Source organism: Eucyclogobius newberryi, unplaced genomic scaffold (assembly GCF_026437365.1).
Source record: "Eucyclogobius newberryi isolate DKJ021-1_F unplaced genomic scaffold, fEucNew1.0.hap1 SCAF_21, whole genome shotgun sequence".
Lineage (NCBI taxonomy): Eukaryota > Metazoa > Chordata > Actinopteri > Gobiiformes > Gobiidae > Eucyclogobius > Eucyclogobius newberryi.
The window spans coordinates 126,814-152,420 of record NW_027315846.1 but is presented as its reverse complement, the minus strand read 5'-3'; the positions used below and the strand labels follow the sequence as shown (position 1 = coordinate 152,420).

The 25,607-nt window shown below is 50.4% G+C and overlaps 1 protein-coding gene across 2 annotated transcripts; it reads right to left on the bottom strand.

Moving 5' to 3' along the window:
* Positions 1 to 1,674: 1,674 nt before the first annotated feature.
* syt16 (synaptotagmin XVI) lies at positions 1,675 to 23,844 on the bottom strand. Of its 2 annotated transcripts, none has more exons than XM_072457911.1 (9): positions 23,752 to 23,844; positions 19,637 to 19,864; positions 17,009 to 17,338; positions 15,043 to 15,320; positions 6,221 to 6,510; positions 5,522 to 5,705; positions 2,983 to 3,160; positions 2,001 to 2,116; positions 1,675 to 1,875 (listed from the first exon to the last, which is right to left on the bottom strand). In XM_072457911.1, the coding sequence occupies exons 1-9, from the start codon at positions 23,762 to 23,764 to the stop codon at positions 1,678 to 1,680; spliced, it is 1,815 nt and encodes a 604-aa protein (XP_072314012.1). In that variant the 5' UTR covers positions 23,765 to 23,844; the 3' UTR covers positions 1,675 to 1,677. The 2 variants fall into 2 exon arrangements, with proteins under 2 accessions (XP_072314012.1, XP_072314013.1); XM_072457912.1 differs by having other exon boundaries at positions 19,637 to 19,807.
* Positions 23,845 to 25,607: the final 1,763 nt, after the last annotated feature.

Here is a 25,607-nt window from a genome sequence, read left to right as displayed (position 1 = left end):
GGCGGGGCTGTAGAGGGGGGGCTGTAGAGGCGGGGCTGTAGAGGCGGGGCTGTAGAGGCGGGGCTGTAGAGGCGGGGCTGCAGAGGTGGGGCTGTAGAGGCGGGGCTGTAGAGGCGGGGCTGTAGAGGGGGGGCTGTAGAGGCGGGGCTGTAGAGGCGGGGCTGTAGAGGGGGGGCTGTAGAGGCGGGGCTGTAGAGGGGGGGCTGTAGAGGCGGGGCTGTAGAGGCGGGGCTGTAGAGGGGGGGCTGTAGAGGCGGGGCTGCAGAGGGGGGGCTGTAGAGGCGGGGCTGTAGAGGGGGGGCTGTAGAGGCGGGGCTGTAGAGGCGGGGCTGCAGAGGCGGGGCTGTAGAGGGGGGGCTGTAGAGGCGGGGCTGTAGGGGGGGGCTGTAGAGGGGGGCTGTAGAGGCGGGGCTGTAGGGGGGGGCTGTAGAGGCGGGGCTGTAGAGGGGGGGCTGTAGAGGCGGGGCTGTAGGGGGGGGCTGTAGAGGCGGGGCTGTAGGGGGGGGCTGTAGAGGCGGGGCTGTAGGCGGGGCTGTAGGGGGGGCTGTAGAGGCGGGGCTGCAGAGGCGGGGCTGTAGGGGGGGGCTGTAGAGGCGGGGCTGTAGGCGGGGCTGTAGGGGGGGCTGTAGAGGCGGGGCTGCAGAGGCGGGGCTGTAGAGGCGGGGCTGTAGAGGCGGGGCTGCAGAGGCGGGGCTGGAGAGGCGGGGCTGCAGAGGCGGGGCTGTAGAGGCGGGGCTGCAGAGGCGGGGCTGTAGAGGCGGGGCTGTAGGGGGGGGCTGTAGAGGCGGGGCTGTAGGGGGGGGCTGTAGAGGCGGGGCTGTAGGGGGGGGCTGTAGAGGCGGGGCTGTAGAGGCGGGGCTGTAGGGGGGGGGCTGTAGAGGCGGGGCTGTTGAGGCGGGGCTGCAGAGGCGGGGCTAACAGTCCCTTGAATTGAAATCGTCCTCTATTTTTCCTTTAACACAGACGCAACATTCACCGAGAGAACCATGGTAACAACAAAGCTCCGCCCACTCTGACCGCTCTTTGAACGTGCAGGGGTCAGGTGCGGTCAACATATATGAGACCTACTCTCATTGGTCGGCACGAGGCTGCTGGGCGTGTCCTCTCAGCTGGTCATGTGACTATCACGGTGCAGAAGTGCAACACTTCAAACTACAACTACTTTAAAGAACAAACTAAAGTGGGCGTGTTTCTCTTCAAGTGCTTGTGGCGATGTTACGGTGCTTTATGAATGTGGGCGTGGTTTGTGAATGTGGGCGTGGTTTGTGAATGTGGGCGTGGTTTGTGAATGTGGGCGTGGTTTGTGAATGTGGGCGTGGTTTATGAATGTGGGCGTGGTTTGTGAATGTGGGCGTGGTGTATGAATGTGGGCGTGGCTGAGGTTCGGCGCCCTTGGCCTCAGGTCAGGACGTAAACTGGACATACTCTGACCCTGAACTGCCAAAGAACAATAACTTTTACTTTTGTACATAAAAAAGATCTAAAGTGATAAAAACGATCCAAACATCTGAAAACAGGAAACAAAAACACGGCTTTAGATTGAAAGTCTCTTTCTCGCGACACAAATGGAAACTTCCCGTTATCGAGATGAATCTGGACGTAAACACTTCCCTCTGCCGCACACGGGGGGCGCTGTGACAGGCGCTGTGACGGGCCCTCAGCCCTCCAGCAGGGCCCTCAGCCCTCCAGCAGGGGGTGCCAGCGACACACTTGTTGACCTTTGGCCTCTCGCATGTCGTCCCAGTGGCTCTGCTCTTCTGGGCCGCTGCTGTTCTGGCCCAGAGCGAGCCAGCCCACCATCTCCTTACGCTTCATGCTCCTGCGGCTGAACACGGACACCAGCAAAGTCACGTCCGACAGCTGGAAGAGCGCCACCTGCAGGACCACAGGGACGACAGGGTCACTGAGGGGTCACTGAGGGGTCGCTGAGGGGTCACTGCAGGGTCAGTCTCGGTCAAGTCCCGGTCGGGTCCAGTCCAATCCCAGTCCCGGTCCAGTACCTGGAACATGAAGGTCTCCTTGTAGACTGGGTTGGGTTGGCCACGTCGCACAGACGTTTTACAGCGAGACACTTCCTGTCCGACCGAGTTCAGCAGCGACAGACGAGCCAGAGTGTCTGAAACAAACACACGATAAACAAACACACGATAAACAAACACACGATAAACAAACAAACACACGATAAACAAACACACGATAAACAAACACACGATAAACAAACAAACACACGATAAACAAACAAACACACGATAAACAAACAAACACACGATAAACAAACAAACAAACACACGATAAACAAACAAACAAACACACGATAAACAAACAAACAAACACACACGTTGGACAAATATTAACCATATTTTGTCAAACGACTGTCAGAAAAGTGTTTAGTCCTGGTTTAGTCCTGCTTTAGTCCTGCTTTAGTCCTGGTTTAGTCCTGCTTTAGTCCTGCTTTAGTCCTGCTTTAGTCCAGCTTTAGTCCTGGTTTAGTCCTGGTTTAGTCCTGCTTTAGTCCTGCTTTAGTCCTGCTTTAGTCCTGCTTTAGTCCTGGTTTAGTCCTGCTTTGGTCCTGCTTTAGTCCTGGTTTAGTCCTGCTTTAGTCCTGCTTTAGTCCTGGTTTAGTCCTGGTTTAGTCCTGCTTTAGTCCTGCTTTAGTCCTGCTTTAGTCCTGCTTTAGTCCTGGTTTAGTCCTGCTTTAGTCCTGCTTTAGTCCTGCTTTAGTCCTGCTTTAGTCCTGCTTTAGACCTGCTTTAGTCCTGCTTTAGTCCTGCTTTAGTCCTGCTTTAGTCCTGCTTTAGTCCAGCTTTAGTCCTGCTTTAGTCCTGCTTTAGACCTGCTTTAGACCTGCTTTAGTCCTGCTTTAGTCCTGCTTTAGTCCTGCTTTAGTCCTGCTTTAGTCCTGCTTTAGACCTGCTTTAGTCCTGCTTTAGTCCTGCTTTAGTCCTGCTTTAGTCCTGCTTTAGTCCTGTGTGTTGCTGCCACCTGGAGGCCGGTTGAGGGCGAGGTTCCTAAAATGACTGCCCTTCACAACCTCCACAGACATTCGTCCCGTCGTGGCGTTGTAGGACAGGCCCAGTAACAGCTCCGGAGCGCCCCCATGTGTCAGAGACTGGGAGTAGGAGGCGCTGTCTGGGGAGAGGGAGACCTGCGAGCCCATGCTCTGGAATCAAAGGGTTAAACCAGGTTTAGTCCCACTTTAGTCCCAGATTAAAGTCCTAGTTTAGCCTTAGTTTAGTTCCTGTCCCAGTCCCAGTTTCAGTCCCAGTCCTAGTCCCGGTCTAGTTCCAGTCCCAGTCTAGTTCCAGTTCCAGTTCCAGTCCCAGTCCCAGTCCCAGTTCCAGTTCCAGTCCCAGTCCCAGTCCCAGTCCTAGTCTCAGTCCCAGTCCCAGTCCCGGTCTAGTTCCAGTCCCAGTCCCAGTCCCGGTCTAGTTCCAGTCCCAGTCCCAGTCCCGGTCTAGTTCCAGTCCCAGTCTTAGTCCCGGTCTAGTTCCAGTCCCAGTCCTAGTCCCAGTCTAGTTCCAGTTCCAGTTCCAGTCCCAGTCTAGTTCCAGTTCCAGTCCCAGTCTAGTTCCAGTTCCAGTTCCAGTCCCAGTCTAGTTCCAGTTCCAGTTCCAGTCCCAGTCTAGTTCCAGTTCCAGTCCCAGTCTAGTTCCAGTTCCAGTTCCAGTTCCAGTCCCAGTCCCAGTTCCAGTTCCAGTTCCAGTCCCAGTCCCAGTCCTAGTCTCAGTCCCAGTCCCAGTCCCGGTCTAGTTCCAGTCCCAGTCTTAGTCCCGGTCTAGTTCCAGTCCCAGTCCTAGTCCCGGTCTAGTTCCAGTCCCAGTCCTAGTCCCGGTCTAGTTCCAGTCCCAGTCCTAGTCCCGGTCTAGTTCCAGTCCCAGTCCTAGTCCCGGTCTAGTTCCAGTCCCAGTCCTAGTCCCGGTCTAGTTCTAGTTCCAGTTCCAGTTCCAGTCCCAGTCTAGTTCCAGTTCCAGTTCCAGTCCCAGTCTAGTTCCAGTTCCAGTTCCAGTCCCAGTCTAGTTCCAGTTCCAGTTCCAGTTCCAGTCCCAGTCTAGTTCCAGTCCCAGTCCCAGTCTAGTTCTAGTCCTAGTTCTAGTCCTAGTTCTAGTCCTAGTTCTAGTCCTAGTTCTAGTCCTAGTCTAGTTCTAGTCTAGTTCTAGTCTAGTTCTAGTCTAGTTCTAGTCTAGTTCTAGTCTAGTTCTAGTCTAGTTCTAGTTCCAGTTCCAGTTCCAGTTCCAGTTCCAGTCCCAGTCCCAGTTCCAGTCCCAGTCCCAGTCCCAGTCCCAGTCCCAGTCCTAGTTCTAGTCCTAGTTCTAGTCCTAGTTCTAGTCCTAGTTCTAGTTCTAGTCTAGTTCTAGTCTAGTTCTAGTCTAGTTCTAGTCTAGTTCTAGTTCCAGTTCCAGTTCCAGTTCCAGTTCCAGTCCCAGTCCCAGTTCCAGTCCCAGTCCCAGTCCCAGTCCCAGTCCTAGTTCTAGTCCTAGTTCTAGTCCTAGTTCTAGTCCTAGTTCTAGTTCTAGTCTAGTTCTAGTCTAGTTCTAGTCTAGTTCTAGTCTAGTTCTAGTCTAGTTCTAGTTCCAGTTCCAGTTCCAGTTCCAGTTCCTGTCCCTGTCCCAGTCTAGTTCCAGTTCCAGTTCCAGTCCCAGTTCCAGTCCCAGTCCCAGTCCCAGTCTAGTTCTAGTCCTAGTTCTAGTCCTAGTTCTAGTTCTAGTCTAGTTCTAGTCTAGTTCTAGTCTAGTTCTAGTCTAGTTCCAGTTCCAGTTCCAGTTCCAGTTCCTGTCCCTGTTCCTGTCCCTGTCCCAGTTCCAGTTCCAGTCCCAGTCCCAGTCTAGTTCCAGTTCCAGTTCCAGTCCCAGTCCCAGTCCCAGTCCCAGTCCCAGTCCCAGTCCCAGTCCTAGTCCTAGTTCTAGTCCTAGTTCTAGTCCTAGTTCTAGTTCTAGTCTAGTTCTAGTCTAGTTCTAGTCTAGTTCTAGTCTAGTTCTAGTTCCAGTTCCAGTTCCAGTTCCAGTTCCAGTTCCAGTTCCAGTCCCAGTCCCAGTTCCAGTCCCAGTCCCAGTCCCAGTCCCAGTCCTAGTTCTAGTCCTAGTTCTAGTCCTAGTTCTAGTCCTAGTTCTAGTTCTAGTCTAGTTCTAGTCTAGTTCTAGTCTAGTTCTAGTCTAGTTCTAGTCTAGTTCTAGTCTAGTTCTAGTCTAGTTCTAGTTCCAGTTCCAGTTCCAGTTCCAGTTCCTGTCCCTGTCCCAGTCTAGTTCCAGTTCCAGTTCCAGTTCCAGTCCCAGTTCCAGTCCCAGTCCCAGTCCCAGTCTAGTTCTAGTCCTAGTTCTAGTCCTAGTTCTAGTTCTAGTCTAGTTCTAGTCTAGTTCCAGTTCCAGTTCCAGTTCCAGTTCCTGTCCCTGTTCCTGTCCCTGTCCCAGTTCCAGTTCCAGTCCCAGTCCCAGTCTAGTTCCAGTTCCAGTTCCAGTCCCAGTCCCAGTCCCAGTCCCAGTCTAGTTCCAGTTCCAGTTTCAGTCCCAGTCCAGTCCAGTCTGACCTTGATGTTGCTCTGGGGCTGCAGTGGCAGAGTGGTGGACAGTGTGTCTCCCTGTGGGTCCAGCTGGGACAGTGGGAGGATCTTCTCTCCCATCATCTTCTCCCGGGACATTCTGCCCCCTACAGCGTAAAGACGGAAGCGCAGCGCCGACACCTGGAGGTCACTGGAGTCCAGACGAGTGAATCTGGACACGACATGAGTCTTTACACCTTCCACTCAAAACGCCACAATGGTGTCCAGGTTTAGTCCTGGTTTAGTCCTAGTTTAGACCTGGTTCAGACCTGGTTTAGACCTGGTTTAGTCCTAGTTTAGACCTGGTTCAGACCTGGTTTAGACCTGGTTTAGTCCTGGTTTAGACCTGGTTTAGTCCTAGTTTAGACCTGGTTCAGACCTGGTTTAGACCTGGTTTAGACCTGGTTTAGTCCTAGTTTAGACCTGGTTCAGACCTGGTTTAGACCTGGTTTAGACCTGGTTTAGACCTGGTTTAGTCCTGGTTTAGTCCTGGTTTAGACCTGGTTCAGACTTGGTTTAGTCCTGGTTTAGACCTGGTTTAGTCCTAGTTTAGACCTGGTTTAGACCTGGTTCAGACATGGTTCAGACCTGGTTTAGTCCTGGTTTAGTCCTGGTTTAGTCCAAGTTTAGACCTGGTTTAGTCCTAGTTTAGACCTGGTTCAGGCCTGGTTTAGACCTGGTTCTCACCTGAAGCTCTGGTTGAACTCTGGACTGTCCCCTCGCTGGACAGACGTCTTGTGTCTCTGCTTCTTGGATGGCAGGAGCACCATGTGCACCTGCCAGGAGTCCATCCCGGTCCTGCTTTTGTCGGGAAGATCTCGGACTCCCAGGACCAAGACCGAGACCTGCTCCAGGTCCGGGCTGTAGTCCAGGTTCAGGACCAGGTCAGCGCACTTGGACACGGGACAACGAGACGAGGTCGAGTCCACGGGCAGGTCCAGGTCCACAGGCAGGTCCAGGACTGGAGGCTGCTCCTGCTGCACACACCGGACACACAGTCAGCACTAGATCATACGCTCATAACTCACGGAAGTGGTGAATTTGGCCCTCGTGGGGCGGGTCCATGGGGCGGGTCACATGGGGCGGGTCACATGGGGCGGGTCACATGGGGCGGGTCCATGGGGCGGGTCCATAGGGGGTCCATGGGGCGGGTCACATGGGGCGGGTCCATGGGGCGGGTCCATAGGGGGTCCATGGGGCGGGTCACATGGGGCGGGTCCATGGGGCGGGTCCATAGGGGGTCCATGGGGCGGGTCACATGGGGCGGATCTTATGGGGCGGATCTTATGGGGTGGGTCACATGGGGCGGGTCCATGGGGTGGGGCCATGGGGCGGGGCCATGGTGTTTTCTCCTGCAGCGGGACGTTTGTCTCTGCGGTTTGAACCTCAACGTGAAGTAGATTTTGGGTTCGACTCCCGCTCGAAATGTTTTTAATTTATAGTGTTTTTCAGACTTCCTATAAGTGATCTGTTCTTCTGGATCTACCTCTGGATCTACCTGCGTTGCACCAATGAAATTTCCCCATGTGGGACAATAAAGGAATATCTTATCTTATCTTAGTTTAGTTTGTTACATTTTTTCCCTCGTCTCCAAAATACTACAAACACTTAGGGGTTAAGGATTAGGGTTAGGGGTTAAGGTTAGGGGTTAAGGTTAGGGGTTAGGGGTTAGGGGTTAAGGGTTAGGGGTTAAGGGTTAGGGGTTAAGGGTTAGGGGTTAAGGTTAGGGGTTAAGGTTAGGGTTAGGGGTTAAGGTTAGGGGTTAAGGTTAGGGGTTAAGGTTAGGGGTTAAGGTTAAGGGTTAAGGTTAGGGGTTAGGGGTTAAGGTTAGGCGTTAAGGTTAGGGGTTAAGGTTAAGGGTTAAGGTTAGGGGTTAAGGTTAGGGGTTAAGGTTAGGGGTTAAGGTTAGGCGTTAAGGTTAGGGGTTAAGGTTAGGGGTTAGGGCTTAAGGTTAGGGGTTAAGGTTAGGGGTTAAGGTTAGGGGTTAGGGTTAGGGGTTAAGGTTAGGGGTTAGGGGTTAAGGGTTAAGGTTAGGGGTTAGGGGTTAAGGGTTAAGGTTAGGGTTAGGGGTTAAGGCTAGGGGTTAAGGTTAGGGGTTAAGGTTAGGGTTAGGGGTTAGGGCTTAAGGTTAGGGGTTAAGGGTTAAGGTTAGGGGTTAAGGTTAGGGGTTAAGGTTAGGGGTTAAGGTTAGGGGTTAAGGTTAGGGTTAGGGGTTAAGGTTAGGGGTTAAGGTTAGGGGTTAAGGTTAGGGGTTAAGGTTAGGGGTTAAGGTTAGGGGTTAAGGTTAGGGGTAAAGGCAAGGCAAGGCAAGTTTATTTGTAGAGCACATTTCATACACAAGGCAATTCAAAGTGCTTCACAGCAGGAAAAATGCATTCAAATCACAAAGAAATGACAGAAACAGAAATACAATAAAATTAACTAAATTAAAAATGATCAATCCAACTGATTTTCTAAACTAATAAAATCACAAACAAAAGAGAAGAGTGCAAAGAAAAAATCCTTTCAGTCATATGCGCAGCTAAACAAAACAGTTTTTAGCTTAGATTTGAACATTGTCAGAGTAGAACCTGTCTCACATCTTCAGGAAGACTGTTCCAGATTTTAGCTGCATAAAACTGAAACGCAGATTCCCCATGTTTTGTCCTGACTCTGGGCACCAGCAGGAGGCCGGTCCATGTTTAGTCCTGACTCTGGCACCAGCAGGAGGCCGGTCCATGTTTTGTCCTGACTCTGGCACCAGCAGGAGGCCGGTCCATGTTTAGTCCTGACTCTGGGCACCAGCAGGAGGCCGGTCCATGTTTAGTCCTGACTCTGGCACCAGCAGGAGGCCGGTCCCTGAAGTCCACAGAGTCCGAGATGGTTCATATGGCACTAACATATCCAAGATGTACTTTGGTGCTAGGCCATGGAGAGACTTGTACACAAGCAGAGCTGCTTTAAATCTATTCTCTGAGCCACAGGGGGCAGTGCAGAGACCTGAGAACAGGACTAATGTGATCATACTTCCTGGTTCTAGTCAGGACCCGAGCAGCAGCGTTCTGGATGTACTGCAGCTGTTTTACAGCTCGTTTGGAGAGACCAATGAGCAGGCCGTTACAGTAGTCTAATCTACTGGAGACAAACGCATGGATAAGTCTCTCCAAATCTGGTTTTGACACTATATTTTTGATTTTGGCAATGTTTTTTAGATGGTAAAAAGCTGCTGATGTTATTGATTTGATGTGGCTATTAAAGTTCAAGTCTGAGTCCATTATTACCCCCAGATTTCTAATTTGGTTTGTAGGTTTTAGAGCGAGACTCTGGAGGTGACCGCTAACACTTTCTCTTTGTTTCTGTGGGCCAAAAAAGATTATTTCAGTCTTGTCTGAGTTCAGCTGGAGAAAGTTGTTTTGCATCCACAAACTGATCTGTTGGATGCAGTGACAGAGTGAATCCACTGGTCCATAGTCACCTGCCGATAGTGAAACATAGATCTGAGTGTCGTCTGCATAATTGTGATAGGACACATTTTCACTGCGTATCAACTGACCCAATGGCAGCATGTAGAGGTTGAACAGAAGGGGACCCAGGACTGACCCTTGGGGCACTCCACAGGTCAGGGTCATGTGGTCTGAGACACAGCTACCAATTTCAACAAAGTACTTCCTGTCTTCCAGATAGGACCTTAACCAGTTTAGGGCAGTGCCAGTGATGCCCACCCAGTCCTCTAGTCTCTGTAAGAGGATCCCATGATCGACAGTGTCAAAAGCAGCACTCAGATCTAACAGAATTAAGACTGAGGCTTTGCCCGTGTCAGTGTTCAGGCGGATGTCATTTGTCACCTTGACAAGAGCAGTCTCAGTGCTGTGATGAGGTCTAAAACCTGACTGAAAAACATCAAATGAGTTGTTTATTAAGAGGAAATCTGTGAGCTGTTGGTAAACAACCTTTTCAAGGACTTTGCCCCAAAATGGCAGATTAGAGATGGGCCGGTAATGACTCAGTACTGCGGCATCAAGACTGCTCTTCTTTAGGAGAGGCTTTATGACCGCAGTTTTCAAAGACATTGGGAATGTTCCAGATTGAAGTGACATGTTAACTATGTGAGTGAGTGGTGCTAACAAACTGTTCAGCACAGACTTTAGAAATTTGGTGTGTAACACATCAAGGCAGCATGTAGATGAACTCAGACTGGTGATGATCTCATGGACAGTTTTGTCAGTTACTGGTGCAAAGTGAGTTAGCTCTAAGTGTCTTGGTGGTTTTAGGGTAATTTTTTGCATTGTGGGATTTATAGCATTTTTAATGCCCTGAACTTTGTCATTAAAGAATAATGCAAACTCATTACACTTGGATGTGGAAATGAGTTCTAACGGCAGCTGAGCTGGAGGGTTTGTTCATCTGTTTACTGTGGCAAACAGGACACGCGAGTTGTTACTGCAGCTTCCAATTATTTCAGAAAAATATCTTTCCCTAGTTCTACATAAGATTAGGTTGTACATGTTCAGCTTTTCTTTGTAAATATCTTTTTGAACCTGGAGCTTTGACTTGCGCCATTTCCGTTCGGCCCTGCGGCACTCCCTTTTCTGTGCCCTGACCGAATCATCATTTCTCCACGGCGCCTTCTGCTTATTTTTAACCATTTTAGCCTTTATAGGGGCGATGGTGTCCAGAACATTCAAAACACTAGATGTAACAGAGTTCAACAAATCATTTACATTAGAACATGAGACATTTTCAAAGTTTATCATTTCCATAAACAGTGCACCTGTGCCATCACTTATGTGTCTCCTCTGAACAACTGCAGGACCAACCGGAGGTTTGGGAGAAACAGACAGGTCAAAGAAGACACAGAAATGATCAGACAGAGCAACATCGATCACATTAACATTTGAAATATTTACCCCCTTTGTAATTAGGAGATCTAGAGTGTGTCCTTTGCTGTGGGTGGGGCCTCTCACATGCTGAGTAAGACTGAAGGTTTCAAGGACAGCATCAAGTTCTTTAGCGTTTCTGTCACAAATATTATCAACATGCACATTGAAATCACCTGTAATGACCAAACCATCAAAGTCTGTGCATATGACTGAAAGCATCTCAGTAAAATCATCAATAAAACTTTGGCAGTGCTGGGGAGGCTTGTATAAAACAATGAAGAGAATGGATGGAGACCGTTTTAGCTCCATTTTAAAGGATACATACTCAAATGATGAAAACACCCCAAAAGACAACCTGCGGGTAATTATTTCATCTCTAAAGACAGCACAGACTCCACCCCCTTTTTTGTTTTCTCGTGTTTCAGATTCAAACTTAAAGTTTGGTGGAGCAGATTCTATCAGAACTACATTTCCTGTGTTTTTGTCAAGCCATGTTTCAGTTAAAAACATAAAATCAAGATTATAAGAAGAAATAAAATTATTAATTAAGAGAGATTTGTTACATAAGGATCTGACATTTAGCACAGCAAGTTTCAGACTAGTTTCAGTGGGACTGGGCTTTATCTTTTCACAGGGAATATGAATCACATTTCTCAGATTGGGCCTGCCTCGCATTTTGTTTTTCCATCTGTGTGATGATGTGACTACAGAAATAGCACTAGGGGGGGCTCTTTTTACATAGGGCCCCGGGTTGGTTTGATTTTTAATGTGACAATAAGTCCCGGCAACGCTGAGACCCAGTGCATCCTAGCTATGGTAGATACCAGGTGAAAGGCGAGGTTGGATGGGTGGTGGGGCTTTTGTAGCCAAGGAGAGTTTGGGACCAGGTGAGAGGCGAGGGGGGATGGGTGGTGGGGCTTTTGCTGGTGTAGTCGGCATAGCCCTTGCTATATTGGGCGTGAGTGGAGCCATCTTAATGCCTGATTTGATCAGACTTTCAAAATGGCTGGGAAGGCCCATGGGTGAGGGTGGAGATGAGAAGGAGAATGATGAATCTTTAGTGGGAGTAGATGTTGCAGGGGGAACCCAGGGCTGGTGTGAAGGCAGGGGCGATGACAGGGATGTTGTTGGGCTTGTCACAGATGGGTCCAAGGCCTTTGAAGATTGTTCCTTTGCTGGAGGCGGTGGAGGTGAATGCGGAGCAGCTGGAGCTGAATCCTTTGCTGGTGGTGGTGGAGCAGCTGCTGATGAATCCTTTGGTGGAGGCTGAGGTTGTGGTGCTTTTGATGTTGAAACATTGGCTCGGTCTCTGGCTGAGGGAGCAGGAATTCTTCTCTCATTCCTCTCTTCTCTAACTATCTGCTCAGGACCCTGTCCAGGCCCAGTCCAATGCCTCAGAGCGTGGAGCAGGTTCTCTGTCAGCACCCTCACTCCACCTCTGCATAGGTGGGGGCCATTTCTCTTAAACAGGTCCTCTCGTTTCCAGAATAGATAGAAGTTCTCAATGTAGTGTAGTCCTCTCGGGGAGCACTCTTTGGACAGCCATGTGTTCAGCTGAAGAAGCCGGCTAAACTTGTTTATCCTCCTGTCGATGTTTGGAAGAGGTCCACTTATGAATGTTTTGATTTCCATTTTATCAAGCACGTCGAATAACTTCAAGAAGTCTTTTTTCAAAACTTCAGTCTGTTCCCACCGCATGTCCACTGCATCCACGTGCACAATCGGCTGTTTAGCTCCTCCATGCTTAGCCATAATATTTGGAAGGAGTGACGTTATCTCAGAAACAGTGGCGCTTGGAAAAGAATGTGTGTTTATCTTTTCATGCGTCATGTGACTTATCGCGCCGTCCCCAACTAAAACAATCTTGACCTTGGCTCCTGGCACAGATCCTCCTCGCTGTATTTTGGCCACGTCATCTTTCCTTTTTTCATTTAATTCCATCTCTGAAAGTGGTAAAAATCTGTTGGTGAGCTGTATTTTAGGCGACTTCACGTTATCTTTGTATCGTTTAGGCTTTGCTCCAAGTTTGTTCCAAGAAACAGCCTGGTCTTTCTGGTTTTTAGACAGTTTTGGAAACGACACAGAGTCACTGCGGTTTAGGTTGAAAGTAGCAGTTTTTCCTGTAAAAAGTGTGCTCTTCTTACCGTCGGTTGACACAGGAATGGTATCGTGAAGAACTTTTTCAGATTCCAAAACAAATATCTGTGTTTTCAGCTCATTAATTTCTTGTTGATATTTCCGACAGCGTTCACAGTCTTTCTCACTTCTTCTCCCGGACATGTCGCTGGCGTCAAATGCGTCAATATGTCGTTAAAACTGGAAAAATGTTCTTAAAATCCTTGGTTTACTTGAAAAAGTCTAAAGCAAAAATGTTTGGAAGACAAAAACTGATTAAAAAGCAAAATAAATAAGGAAAGCAGCGATAACAAGCGGAGCGAGCAAAAAAGCGTGTGCACTCTTCGGAAGCAGAGGTAGGAAGCACCTAAAGGGTTAAGGTTAGGGGTTAAGGGTTAAGGGTTAAGGTTAGGGGTTAAGGTTAGGGGTTAAGGGTTAAGGTTAGGGTTTAGGGGTTAAGGTTAGGGGTTAAGGGTTAAGGTTTGGGTTAGGGGTTAAGGTTAGGGGTTAAAGTTAGGGGTTAAGGTTGGGGTTAGGGGTTAAAGTTAGGGGTTAGGGGTTAAGGGTTAGGGGTTAAGGGTTAGGGGTTAAGGTTAGGGGTTAAGGGTAGGTTTAAGGGTTAGGGGTTAAGGGTTAGGGGTTAAGGTTAGGGGGTAAAGGTTAGGGGGTAAAGGTTAGGGGTTAAGGGTTAGGGGTTCAGGGTTAGGGGTTAAGGGTTAGGGGTTAAGGTTAGGGGTTAAGGTTAGGGGTTAAGGGTTAAGGGTTGGGGTTATGGGTTAAGGTTAGGGTTAAGGTTAGGGGTTAAGGTTAGGGGTTAAGGGTTAGGGGTTAAGGTTTGGGTTGAGGTTAGGGGTTAAGGGTTAAGGGTTAGGGGTTAGGGGTTAAGGTTAGGGGTTAAGGTTAGGGGTTAAGGGTTAGGGGTTAAGGTTAGGGGTTAAGGTTAGGGGTTAAGGTTAGGGGTTAAGGTTAGGGGTTAAGGTTAGGGGTTAGGGGTCAGGGGTTAAGGTTAGGGGTTAAGGTTAGGGGTTAAGGTTAGGGGTTAAGGGTAGGGGTTAGGGGTTAAGGTTAGGGGTTAGGGGTTAAGGTTAGGGGTTAAGGTTAGGGGTTAGGGGTTAGGGGTTAAGGTTAGGGGTTAAGGTTAGGGGTTAAGGTTAGGGGTTAAGGTTAGGGGTTAGGGGTTAAGGTTAGGGGTTAAGGTTAGGGGTTAAGGTTAGGGGTTAGGGGTTAGGGTTAGGGGTTAAGGTTAGGGGTTAAGGTTAGGGGTAAGGGGTTAGGGGTTAGGGTTAGGGGTTAGGGGTTAAGGTTAGGGGTAAGGGGTTAGGGGTTAGGATTAGGGGTTAGGGGTTAAGGTTAGGGGTTAGGGGTTAGGGGTTAAGGTTAGGGGTTAGGGGTTAGGGTTAGGGGTTAGGGGTTAAGGTTAGGGGTAAGGGGTAAGGGGTTAGGGGTTAGGATTAGGGGTTAGGGGTTAAGGTTAGGGGTTAGGGGTTAGGGGTTAAGGTTAGGGGTTAGGGGTTAGGGGTTAACACATGAGGCGTGTGAAGTGGAACAGACTGAGATGAGGAAATGCCTGAAGCTGCACCAGAGGGACGTGACTTATGAGCGTATGATCTAGTGCTGACCCCGGAGTTCTCTTTATTTAAATTATACTTCAATATGTTTCCTCCTCTTCTGCTGCTGGAGCCTCTACAGGCGCTGAGCGGTACTGCAGGAAGCTCGGCACTTCTTCTCCTGCTGCCGCTCAGTCTGTGGGCGTGTTCAGAGCCCCTTTCATGCTCCGCCCTTTATCCCTAACTGAGCATGTGCAGAGAAGAAGAGAAGCTCTAACTGAGCATGTGCAGAGGAGAGAAGCTCTAACTGAGCATGTGCAGAGAAGAGAAGCTCTAACTGAGCACGTGCAGAGAAGAAGAGAAGCTCTAACTGAGCATGTGCAGAGAAGAGAAGCTCTAACTGAGCATGTGCAGAGAAGAGAAGCTCTAACTGAGCACGTGCAGAGAAGAAGAGAAGCTCTAACTGAGCATGTGCAGAGGAGAAGCTCTAACTGAGCATGTGCAGAGGAGAGAAGCTCTAACTGAGCATGTGCAGAGGAGAGAAGCTCTAACTGAGCATGTGCAGAGGAGAGAAGCTCTAACTGAGCATGTGCAGAGGAGAGAAGCTCTAACTGAGCATGTGCAGAGGAGAGAAGCTCTAACTGAGCATGTGCAGAGGAGAGAAGCTCTAACTGAGCATGTGCAGAGGAGAGAAGCTCTAACTGAGCATGTGCAGAGGAGAGAAGCTCTAACTGAGCATGTGCAGAGGAGAGAAGCTCTAACTGAGCATGTGCAGAGGAGAGAAGCTCTAACTGAGCAGCTTCTGTGACACGTTCAGATCCTGAGCAGGTTCTGAAACGCCCTGGACAAATACTGTGTATTTACTCAGAGCTAAAACAAACGCTGAACGATTGTTTGAACTCCATATGTTCATCTACATCTGAAGTGGTGGTAAATATGTTCTGTTGCCACGGTAACACACAGACTCCAGCTCCGCCCCCTGCAGTACCTCTGGGCTCCAGGTGGAGGAGCTGTCCTCATCTTTGTCTCCTGGAGTCTGCTCCTCCAAGTCCTCGGTCCCATCCGCTTCCTGTCGGACTGTGCTCGGACCCAGACTTGGGTTGGACCGGGCTGGACTGCTCTGGACCGGACTGGACCGGTTTAGACTGGCCTGGTCCTCGTGGACGGACCCTCTGCTCCTCTTGGACTGTCCAGACCTGGTCCTGGTCCTGGTCCTGGTCTGTGGAGCGGCTGCAGAGAGCGGGTCCTGGGCCTGAGGAGCCGAGTCTGGGAAAGAACCAGATCTGAGTCTTCACAGTCACAGAACACCAAACCAGACCAAACCAGACCAAACCAGACCAAACCAGACCAAACCAGACCAAACAATACCGAACCAGACAAAACCAGACCAGACCAAACCAGACCAAACCAGACCAAACAATACCAAACCAGACCAAACCAGACCATACCAAACCAGACCAAACCACACCAAACCAGACCACACCAAACCAGACCAAACCAGACCATACCAAACCAGACCAAACCACACCAAACCAGACCACACCAGACCAAACCACACCAAACCAGACCACACCAGACCAAACCACACCAAACCAGACCACACCAAACCAGACCAAACCAGACCATACCAAACCAGACCAAACCACACCAAACCAGACCACACCAGACCAAACCACACCAAACCAGACCACACTAAACCAGACCAGACCAAACCAGACCAAACCACATCAGACCAAACCAAACCACACCAAACCAGACCAAACCAGACCAGACCAAACCACATCAGACCAAACCAAACCACACCAAACCAGACCAAACCAGACCAAACCAGACCACATCAGACCAAACCACACCAAACCAGACCACACCAGACCAAACCACACCAAACCAGACCACACCAAACCAGACCAGACCAAACCAGACCAGACCAAACCACACCACACCAAACCAGACCAGACCAGACCAAACCAGACCAGACCAAACCAGACCAAACCAAACCAAACCAGACCAAACCACACCAAACCAGACCAGACCAGACCAGACCAAACCAGACCAGACCAAACCACATCAGACCAGACCAAACCAGACCAGACCAAACCACATCAGACCAAACCACACCAAACCAGACCAAACCAAACCAAACCACACCAAACCAGACCAAACCAAACCACACCAAACCAGACCAAACCAGACCAGACCAAACCAGACCAAACCACATCAGACCAAACCACACCAAACCAGACCAGACCAAACCAGCCCAAACCAGACCAAACCAAACCAAACCACACCAAACCAGACCAGACCAAACCAGACCAAACCAGACCAGACCAGACCAAACCACATCAGACCAAACCAAGTTAAAAGATTGATTAAACTGTCAGATTATTGTGTCCGTTGCTTGTAAATGTTTTGCATTTGGACGGAACGTCGCACATTGATGACATCACAGGATTCTCAGCTTTATTTCCTGTCATTTTCTAATGAACTTAACTAAACTAGGACTAAACTAGGACTAAACCTGTAAATAGGTCTTTTCAGTTAAAAATCCTGGAAACAGCATCCTGATGTTGCCATGGAAACAGCTTCCCTGGATCTCCATGGTAACAGCATCCTGACTCATCACGGCTGAGAAACGATTGAACTGAGAATAAAATGGCTTCGAATGAACTTAACCTGAACCAGGACTAAACCGAGACTAAACCGGGACTAAACCGGGTCTAAACTAGGACTAAACCGGGTCTAGACCGGGACTAAACCGGGTCTAAACCGGGTCTAAACCAGGACTAAACCGGGTCTAAACCGGGACTAAACCAGGACTAAACCAGGACTAAACCGGGTCTAAACCAGGACTAAACCAGGACTAAACCAGGACTAAAGCAGGACTAAACCAGGACTAAACCAGGTCTAAACCAGGTCTAAACCAGGACTAAACCGGGTCTAAACCAGGCTCTCACCTTCCATGTCGGAGGGCCCGGTGCTTGCCTCTTCGTGGTCGGACAATCTGGAGAACCTGTGTCTTTTGTCCAGGGACTTTTGAGACGGTGACTGAGCTAATTTAGGGTTAGCTCCAGCGTTAGCTCCCGCGTTAGCTCCAGCGTTAGCTCCCGCGTTAGCATCAGCATTAGCATCGGCATTAGCTCCCTTGCTAGCGTCCGCGTTAGCCGGCGAGCTGTTCTTGAAGCTCTGCGACCGCGACACAGAGATCTCAAACTGCTTGAGGATCTCGGCTTCGCTGTCGGACGAACTCGAGCCGTAATCGTCCTCCTCGTTCCCAAAAGGCTTCACTGGAAAAACAGGACAAAAACAGGGAAAAACGTGGGTAAAAGACTAGGAAAAACTGGGATAAAACGGGAATGAGACAAAAAGTCTCAAAGAAATACATTAAAAACACATTATTAATAGTCGTAAACCTTTAAAAGTCCATTATTCAGGCCCTGACGCACTTGAAATGAGGCTAAAACAATAGCTGCTAATTGGCTGAAATCATCATAATAAATTTGGGGCAAGTGTATGGACTTTAAAAACACGGGGATTACTTCCTCGATTACCTAATGACATCACAAGAGGAAAAACTAATAATTAGGGCTGCAACGATCGTCCGTAAATAATCAATTATAAAAAGTCGTTAGTCGTATCGTCCTTTGACCACGTCTCGTTGTTTTTGTCTGTAAGCTAAATGCTAACACACGTTAGCTTAAATATGAAACACACAAACTTGATAAAAGTTCCCAGAATGTTTTTGTAACAGGGTCAGTTCAGTTTGTGCTGTTATTGAACATTAGTGATGACATCTATTGCATGTTAGCATTAGCATTAGCATTAGCGACAAAAAGCACTTTTATAAACACGTAGACGTCTCCAGGTGAAGCGTTTACACGGGACGTACAGGTCTGAACATGTGACTGGGATTATCACTCTGGAATTCCCCACAACAGGAAGTGGAGCTCCGTGTTTTTAAGGCAACAGGAAGCAGCCGCTCGCTTTAGTGAAAATGTCACACATTTCTTAATTATATAAAGTTGATTGATTCACCCAAAGCAATAAAAGTAATTCTGTTAAATTAATCACATTTCCCTGAAAGGCAATATTTACACAAAAGAAACTAAACTAAACCAGGACTAAACCAGGTCTAAACCAGGACTGAACCAGGTCTAAACCAGGACCAAACCAGGTCTAAACCAGGACTGAACCAGGTCTAAACCAGGACTAAACCAGGTCTAAACCAGGACTAAACCAGGACTAAACCAGGACTAAACCAGGACTAAACCAGGTCTAAACCAGGACTAAACCAGGACTAAACCAGGACTAAACCAGGTCTAAACCAGGACTAAACCAGGACTAAACCAGGACTAAACCAGGACTAAACCAGGTCTAAACCAGGACTAAACCAGGTCTAAACCAGGTCTAAACCAGGACTATACCAGGTCTAAACCAGGACTAAACCAGGTCTAAACCAGGTCTAAACCAGGACTAAACCAGGACTAAACCAGGACTATACCAGGTCTAAACCAGGTCTAAACCAGGACTAAACCAGGTCTAAACCAGGACTAAACCAGGACTTACCGTGTTAGGCTCAGAGTGAATGTTTGCTTTAAAGTGTGTGTAAATACGAGGCTCCGCCCACAGACACACTTTAGTCAAACAAACGTCTGTTTAAATAAAGTTTGTAAATCAATTCAAAATTATATTCAGGTTTAGCTCTAAAGTCTTTCCTCAGTCTCATCCCCATTTCACTCTGTGCAGTCTAAGAACGTCTAATACCCCTCGACCCCAGACCTCTAGACCCTCAACCCCTGACCTCTAAACCCCTCGACCCCCGACCTCTAGACCCTCAACCCCTGACCTCTAAACCCCTCAACCCCCGACCTCTAGACCCCTCAACCCCTGACCTCTAAACCCCCCGACCCCTAAACCCGTCAACCCCTGACCTCTAGACCCCTCAACCCCTGACCTCTAAACCCCTCGACCCCCGACCTCTAGACCCCTCGACCCCCGACCTCTAGACCCCTCGACCCCCGACCTCTAAACCCCTCAACCACCGACCTCTAGACCCCTCGACCCCTGACCTCTAAACCCCTCGACCACCGACCTCTAGACCCCTCGACCCCTGACCTCTAAACCCCTCGACCCCTGACCTCTAAACCCCTCGACCCCCAACCTCTAGACCCCCCGACCTCTAGACCCCTCGACCCCTGACCTCTAGACCCCTCAACCCCTGACCTCTAGACCCCTCAACCCCTGACCTCTAAACCCCTCGACCCCTGACCTCTAAACCCCTCGACCCCCGAACTCTAGACCCCTCGACCCCCGACCTCTAAACCCCTCGACCCCCGACCTCTAAACCCCTCGACCCCCAACCTCTAGACCCCTCGACCTCCGACCTCTAAACCCCTCGACCCCCGACCTCTAGACCCCTCGACCCCCGACCTCTAAACCCCTCGATCCCCGACCTCTAGACCCCTCGACCCCTGACCTCTAGACCCCTCAACCCCTGACCTCTAAACCCCTCGACCCCTGACCTCTAAACCCCTCGACCCCTGACCTCTAGACCCCTTGACCCCTGACCCTGGACCTGGACTCACCGGAGCGGTTGCCGGGGCGGTTCCGGCGGCGTCTCTGGCCCCGCGGCTCGAGGCAGGGCAGCCCCCCCACCTCAGAGAAACACAGCTTCTTGTTGATGAAGAGGAAGAGCAGCGCCAGGGCCACGATGAAGATGCCCACGGCAGAGAGGAAGCCCAGGGCCTCTGGGGTGACTGGCAACACGAGAGGGCAGAGGACGACACAGTGACCAGACCACACCAGCAGACAGCCTCACGGGCGACAAACGGGGGGCAAACGGGCGACAAACAGGCGACAAACGGGCGACAAACAGGCGACAAACGGGCGACAAAGGGGGGGCAAACGGGCGACAAAAGGGGGGCAAACGGGCGACAAACAGGCGACAAACGGGGGGCAAACAGGCGACAAACGGGCGACAAAGGGGGGGCAAACGGGCGACAAAGGGGGGGCAAACGGGCGACAAACAGGCGACAAACGGGGGGCAAACAGGCGACAAAGGGGGGGCAAACGGGCGACAAAGGGGGGGCAAACGGGCGACAAACGGGCGACAAAGGGGGGGCAAACGGGCGACAAAGGGGGGGCAAACGGGCGACAAACAGGCGACAAACGGGGGGCAAACAGGCGACAAACGGGCGACAAAGGGGGGGCAAACGGGCGACAAAGGGGGGGCAAACGGGCGACAAACAGGCGACAAACGGGGGGCAAACGGGCGGACAACAGGGAGGGCAAACGCGCGATAAACGGGAGAACAAACAGGCGACAAACGGGCAACAAAGTAAACGAGGGACAAAAAAACGATGGAGAAACCAGTGGAAACTCATCAGAACAAACTGGAGTGAAATATAAAGAGCATTTGAGTTCATCCGTCGTCAGGATGTGTCATTTTTACACTTTTACACTTCAAACTGCAGCGACACAAAGAACAAGCTCATTTTAAAGAACTAAAAACAGACAAAAAGTTTGAGAATGTTTTTTCAAACCAGATAAAAGTTATGTGAAGTTTATGAATGTTGATCAAAACTGGGTCCAAAAGCGGGTCTAAAACTGGGTCCAAAAGCGGGTCTAAAACTGGGTCCAAAAGCGGGTCTAAAACTGGGTCCAAAAGCGGGTCTAAAACTGGGTCCAAAAGCGGGTCTAAAACTGGGTCCAAAAGCGGGTCTAAAACTGGGTCCAAAAGCGGGTCTAAAACTGGGTCCAAAAGCGGGTCTAAGCGGAGGATCCAGACTAGAGCGGGACCAGAGATCACCACGGTAACGACTTCACTGTCGTTTGGGGAAATAAACGGGAAAAATCGTAAAATTGTGATGTTTAAGTTTAAGTGTTAAAAACTGAACGTTACAGTCGCGAGTGGAGCTGCAGCGCCCTCTGGTGGCTGTGGTCAGTGTCACAGCTGAACTACACTATACAGCTCCTCCTCAGAACCGGGACAGAACCGGGACAGAACCGGGACAGAACCGGGACAGAACCGGGACAGAACCGGACCAGAACCAGGACAGGGACAAGAACAAAGAAAAACAGGTGAGAATTTTGATCAAATGTATAAAAACAAACCAGATTTTCCAGGAAATGAACTCTTTTAAACTGCATTATTTCACATTTTATTACAATTGTACAAACCACAAACATAAACACTGTTATTTCTGTCGTTTATGATTGTTTTATTCACTTTAGAGGCCGTGATCGACGTGAATGAGAGAAAATAATGTATTTTAAAGATGTTAAATAAGTGAAAAATGTTTAAATCGTGAAGTTTCTTCTCGGTTTTTGTAACTCTAACGTTTGAGTTCAGGACGTTCAGATTATAATCCATAAAAAACTTGACAACATTTAAAACTCACTCAGAACAGTTTCCTCTCGCTCCATCAGCGCGATCGCATCGTGCAGAAAGAGAAGTTCTGGTTCAGGTCCTGGTCCTGGTTCAGCTCCTGGTCCTGGTTCAGCTCCTGGTCCTGGTTCAGGTTCTGGTCCTGGTTCAGGTTCTGGTCCTGGTTCAGGTACTGGTCCTGGTTCAGGTCCTGGTTCAGGTCCTGGTTCAGGTCCTGGTCCTGGTTCAGGTTCTGGTCCTGGTTCAGGTCCTGGTCTTGGTTCAGGTACTGGTCCTGGTTCAGGTCCTGGTTCAGGTCCTGGTCCTGGTTCAGGTTCTGGTCCTGGTTCAGGTCCTGGTCTTGGTTCAGGTACTGGTCCTGGTTCAGGTCCTGGTTCAGGTCCTGGTCCTGGTTCAGGTTCTGGTCCTGGTTCAGGTTCTGGTCCTGGTTCAGGTCCTGGTTCAGGTCCTGGTCCTGGTTCAGGTTCTGGTCCTGGTTCAGGTCCTGGTCTTGGTTCAGGTCCTGGTTCAGGTCCTGGTCCTGGTTCAGGTCCTGGTTCAGGTCCTGGTCTTTGTTCAGGTCCTGGTTCAGGTCCTGGTCCTGGTTCAGGTCCTGGTTCAGGTCCTGGTCTTTGTTCAGGTCCTGGTTCAGGTCCTGGTCCTGGTTCAGGTCCTGGTTCAGGTCCTGGTCTCTGCAGGTGTCCCTCAGCACTGGTGTCTCAGTGTTGGCTTTAGAGCTTTAGACTTTCCTGTTTACAGAGGACGAGGCGCGGCTCAAAAACCAAAGAAAAAACATGAGCAAAGTTTTCTTTGGCTCGAGTTCAAAAAGAGAGAAAACCACAAAGTAATGAGACTTCTGTAGGACACACTTCTGTAGGACACACTTCTGTAGGACACACTTCTGTAGGACACACTTCTGTTGGACACACTTCTGTGTAGGACACACTTCTGTAGGACACACTTCTGTGTAGGACACACTTCTGTAGGACACACTTCTGTAGGACACACTTCTGTTGGACACACTTCTGTGTAGGACACACTTCTGTAGGACACACTTCTGTAGGACACACTTCTGTAGGACACACTTCTGTGTAGGACACACTTCTGTTGGACACACTTCTGTAGGACACACTTCTGTAGGACACACTTCTGTGTAGGACACACTTCTGTAGGACACACTTCTGTTGGACACACTTCTGTAGGACACACTTCTGTGTAGGACACACTTCTGTGTGTAGGACACACTTCTGTGTAGGACACACTTCTGTAGGACACACTTCTGTTGGACACACTTCTGTGTAGGACACACTTCTGTGTAGGACACACTTCTGTAGGACACACTTCTGTGTAGGACACACTTCTGTAGGACACACTTCTGTAGGACACACTTCTGTGTAGGACACACTTCTGTAGGACACACTTCTGTGTAGGACACACTTCTGTGTAAGACACACGTCTGTGTAGGACACACTTCTGTAGGACACCCTTCTGTGTAGGACACACTTCTGTAGGACACACTTCTGTGTAGGACACCCTTCTGTAGGACACACTTCTGTGTAGGACACCCTTCTGTAGGATACACTTCTGTGTAGGACACACTTCTGTAGGACACACTTCTGTGTAGGACACCCTTCTGTAGGATACACTTCTGTGTAGGACACCCTTCTGTAGGACACACTTCTGTGTAGGACACCCTTCTGTAGGATACACTTCTGTGTAGGACACCCTTCTGTAGGATACACTTCTGTGTAGGATACACTTCTGTGTAGGACACTAAATCAGGTCTAAACCAGGACTAAGCCAGGACTAAACCGGGACTAAACCAGGACTAAACCGGGTCCAAACCAGGACTAAACCAGGACTAAACCAGGACTAAACCGGGTCCAAACCAGGACTAAACCAGGACTAAACCAGGACTAAACCGGGTCCAAACCAGGACTAAACCAGGACTAAACCGGGTCTAAACCAGGTCTAGATAAGGACAAAACCAGGACTAAACCAGGACTAAACCGGGTCTAAACCAGGTCTAGATAAGGACAAAACCAGGACAAAACCAGGACAAAACCAGGACTAAACCGCGTCAGTGACTGGGGGAAAGCTCCGCAGTGGCTTTAACTGCCGCTTCATAATAACCCGCTGCATCATTGGCTCGGAGTGAAAACAGGGCCGAGGCCGCGGCGCTTTGACGCGTCCTCAGAGCGGCAGTGGTGCGGCTCTGAACGCGTCTGACGCGGTGGTCTCTGCGCGGATGAATCGGGATGAATCGGGATGAATCGGGATGGATCGGGATGGATCGGGATGGATCGGGATGACCGCGGCGGAGGAGCTACTCACTGTCCGAGGCCATGGCTGCTCTCACGGCCGAACATCCCGGTCTCCTCCCGCTGCAGCTCCGCGTCCTGCGCGCGTGCGTCCCGCTGCGCGCGTGCGTCCCACCGCCGCGCCTGTGCGTCACGGCGCGCGCGCTCCGGAGACGCGAGAGGGCGCAAACGAGCGGAGAGAGAGTGGGCCAAAGGGGTCTGAAACATGCCTAAAGTGGGCCATAGGTGGTCCACAGGTGGTCCACAAGTGGGCCATAAGTGGGCCACAGGTGGTCCACAAGTGGGCCACAGGTGGGCCATAAGTGGTCCATAAGTGGGCCACAAGTGGTCCATAAGTGGGCCACAAGTGGTCCATAAGTGGGCCACAAGTGGTCCACAAGTGGTCCATAAGTGGGCCACAAGTGGTCCATAAGTGGTCCATAAGTGGTCCATAAGTGGTCCATAAGTGGTCCATAAGTGGTCCATAAGTGGGCCACAAGTGGGCCATAAGTGGTCCATAAGTGGTCCACAAGTGGTCCATAAGTGGGCCACAAGTGGGCCACAAGTGGGCCATAAGTGGTCCATAAGTGGTCCATAAGTGGTCCATAAGTGGTCCATAAGTGGTCCATAAGTGGGCCACAAGTGGGCCATAAGTGGTCCATAAGTGGTCCACAAGTGGTCCATAAGTGGGCCACAAGTGGGCCACAAGTGGGCCATAAGTGGTCCATAAGTGGTCCATAAGTGGTCCATAAGTGGGCAGGGGAGGTCAGGGGGAGTAAAAAATGCCCAGAATGTCACATATTTGAGACATTTCCATGTAAAAAATGGACGGAGCAGGTTTAAATGTCGGTCTTAATTTTTTGGACATTTTAGATCCGAAAACATTTACTGAGGGAATTTTGGAAATTATATAAAATAAGTCCTCTCCTTGAACCGACACCTTAACGTGGTGGAGGGGTTTGAGTGCCCGAATGATCCCGGGAGCTATGTTGTCGGGGGCTTCATGCCCCTGGTAGGGTCTCCCAAGGCAAACAGGTCCTAGGTGACGGGTCAGACAAAGCCCTCTATGATGACAACAAGAACAAGGCAGTTTACGTCGCCCGGATCGGCGTTACCGGGGCCCCATCCTGGAGCCAGGCCTGGGATGGGTGCTCCATGGCGAGCGCCTGGTGGCCGGGTCTTACCCCACGGTGCCCGGCCGGGCACAGCCCGAAAGAGCGACGTGGGGCCGCCCTCCCGTGGGCCCACCACCCGCAGGAGGATCCATAAGGGGCCGGTGCAGAGAGATCTGGGCGGCAGTCGACGGCAGGGGCCTCGGCGACCAGATCTCCAGACACAGAGACTAACTCTGGGGACATGGAATGTCACCTCGCTGGGGGGGAAAGAGCCTGAGCTTGTGCGGGAGGTTGAGCGATACCGACTAGATATAGTCGGCCTCACCTCCACGCACAGTTTGGGCTCTGGAACCATCTCCTCGAGAGGGGCTGGACGCTCCACTTCTCTGGGGTTGCCCGCGGGGAGAGGCGGCGGGCTGGTGTGGGCTTGCTGATAGCCCCTCAGCTCAGCCGCCACGTGTTGGAGTTTACCCCGGTGAACGAGAGGGTCGCGTCCCTCCGCCTTCGGGTGGGGGACAGGTCTCTCACTGTTGTGGCGGCCTACGGGCCGAACAGCAGTGCAGAGTACCCGGCCTTCTTGGAGTCCTTGGGAGGGGTACTGGACAGTGCACCGACCGGGGACTCCATTGTTCTACTGGGGGACTTCAACGCCCACGTGGGCAATGACAGTGACACCTGGAGAGGGGTGATCGGGAAGAACGGCTTCCCCGATCTGAACCCGAGCGGTGTTCAGTTATTGGACTTCTGTGCTAGCCACGGTTTGTCCATAACGAAC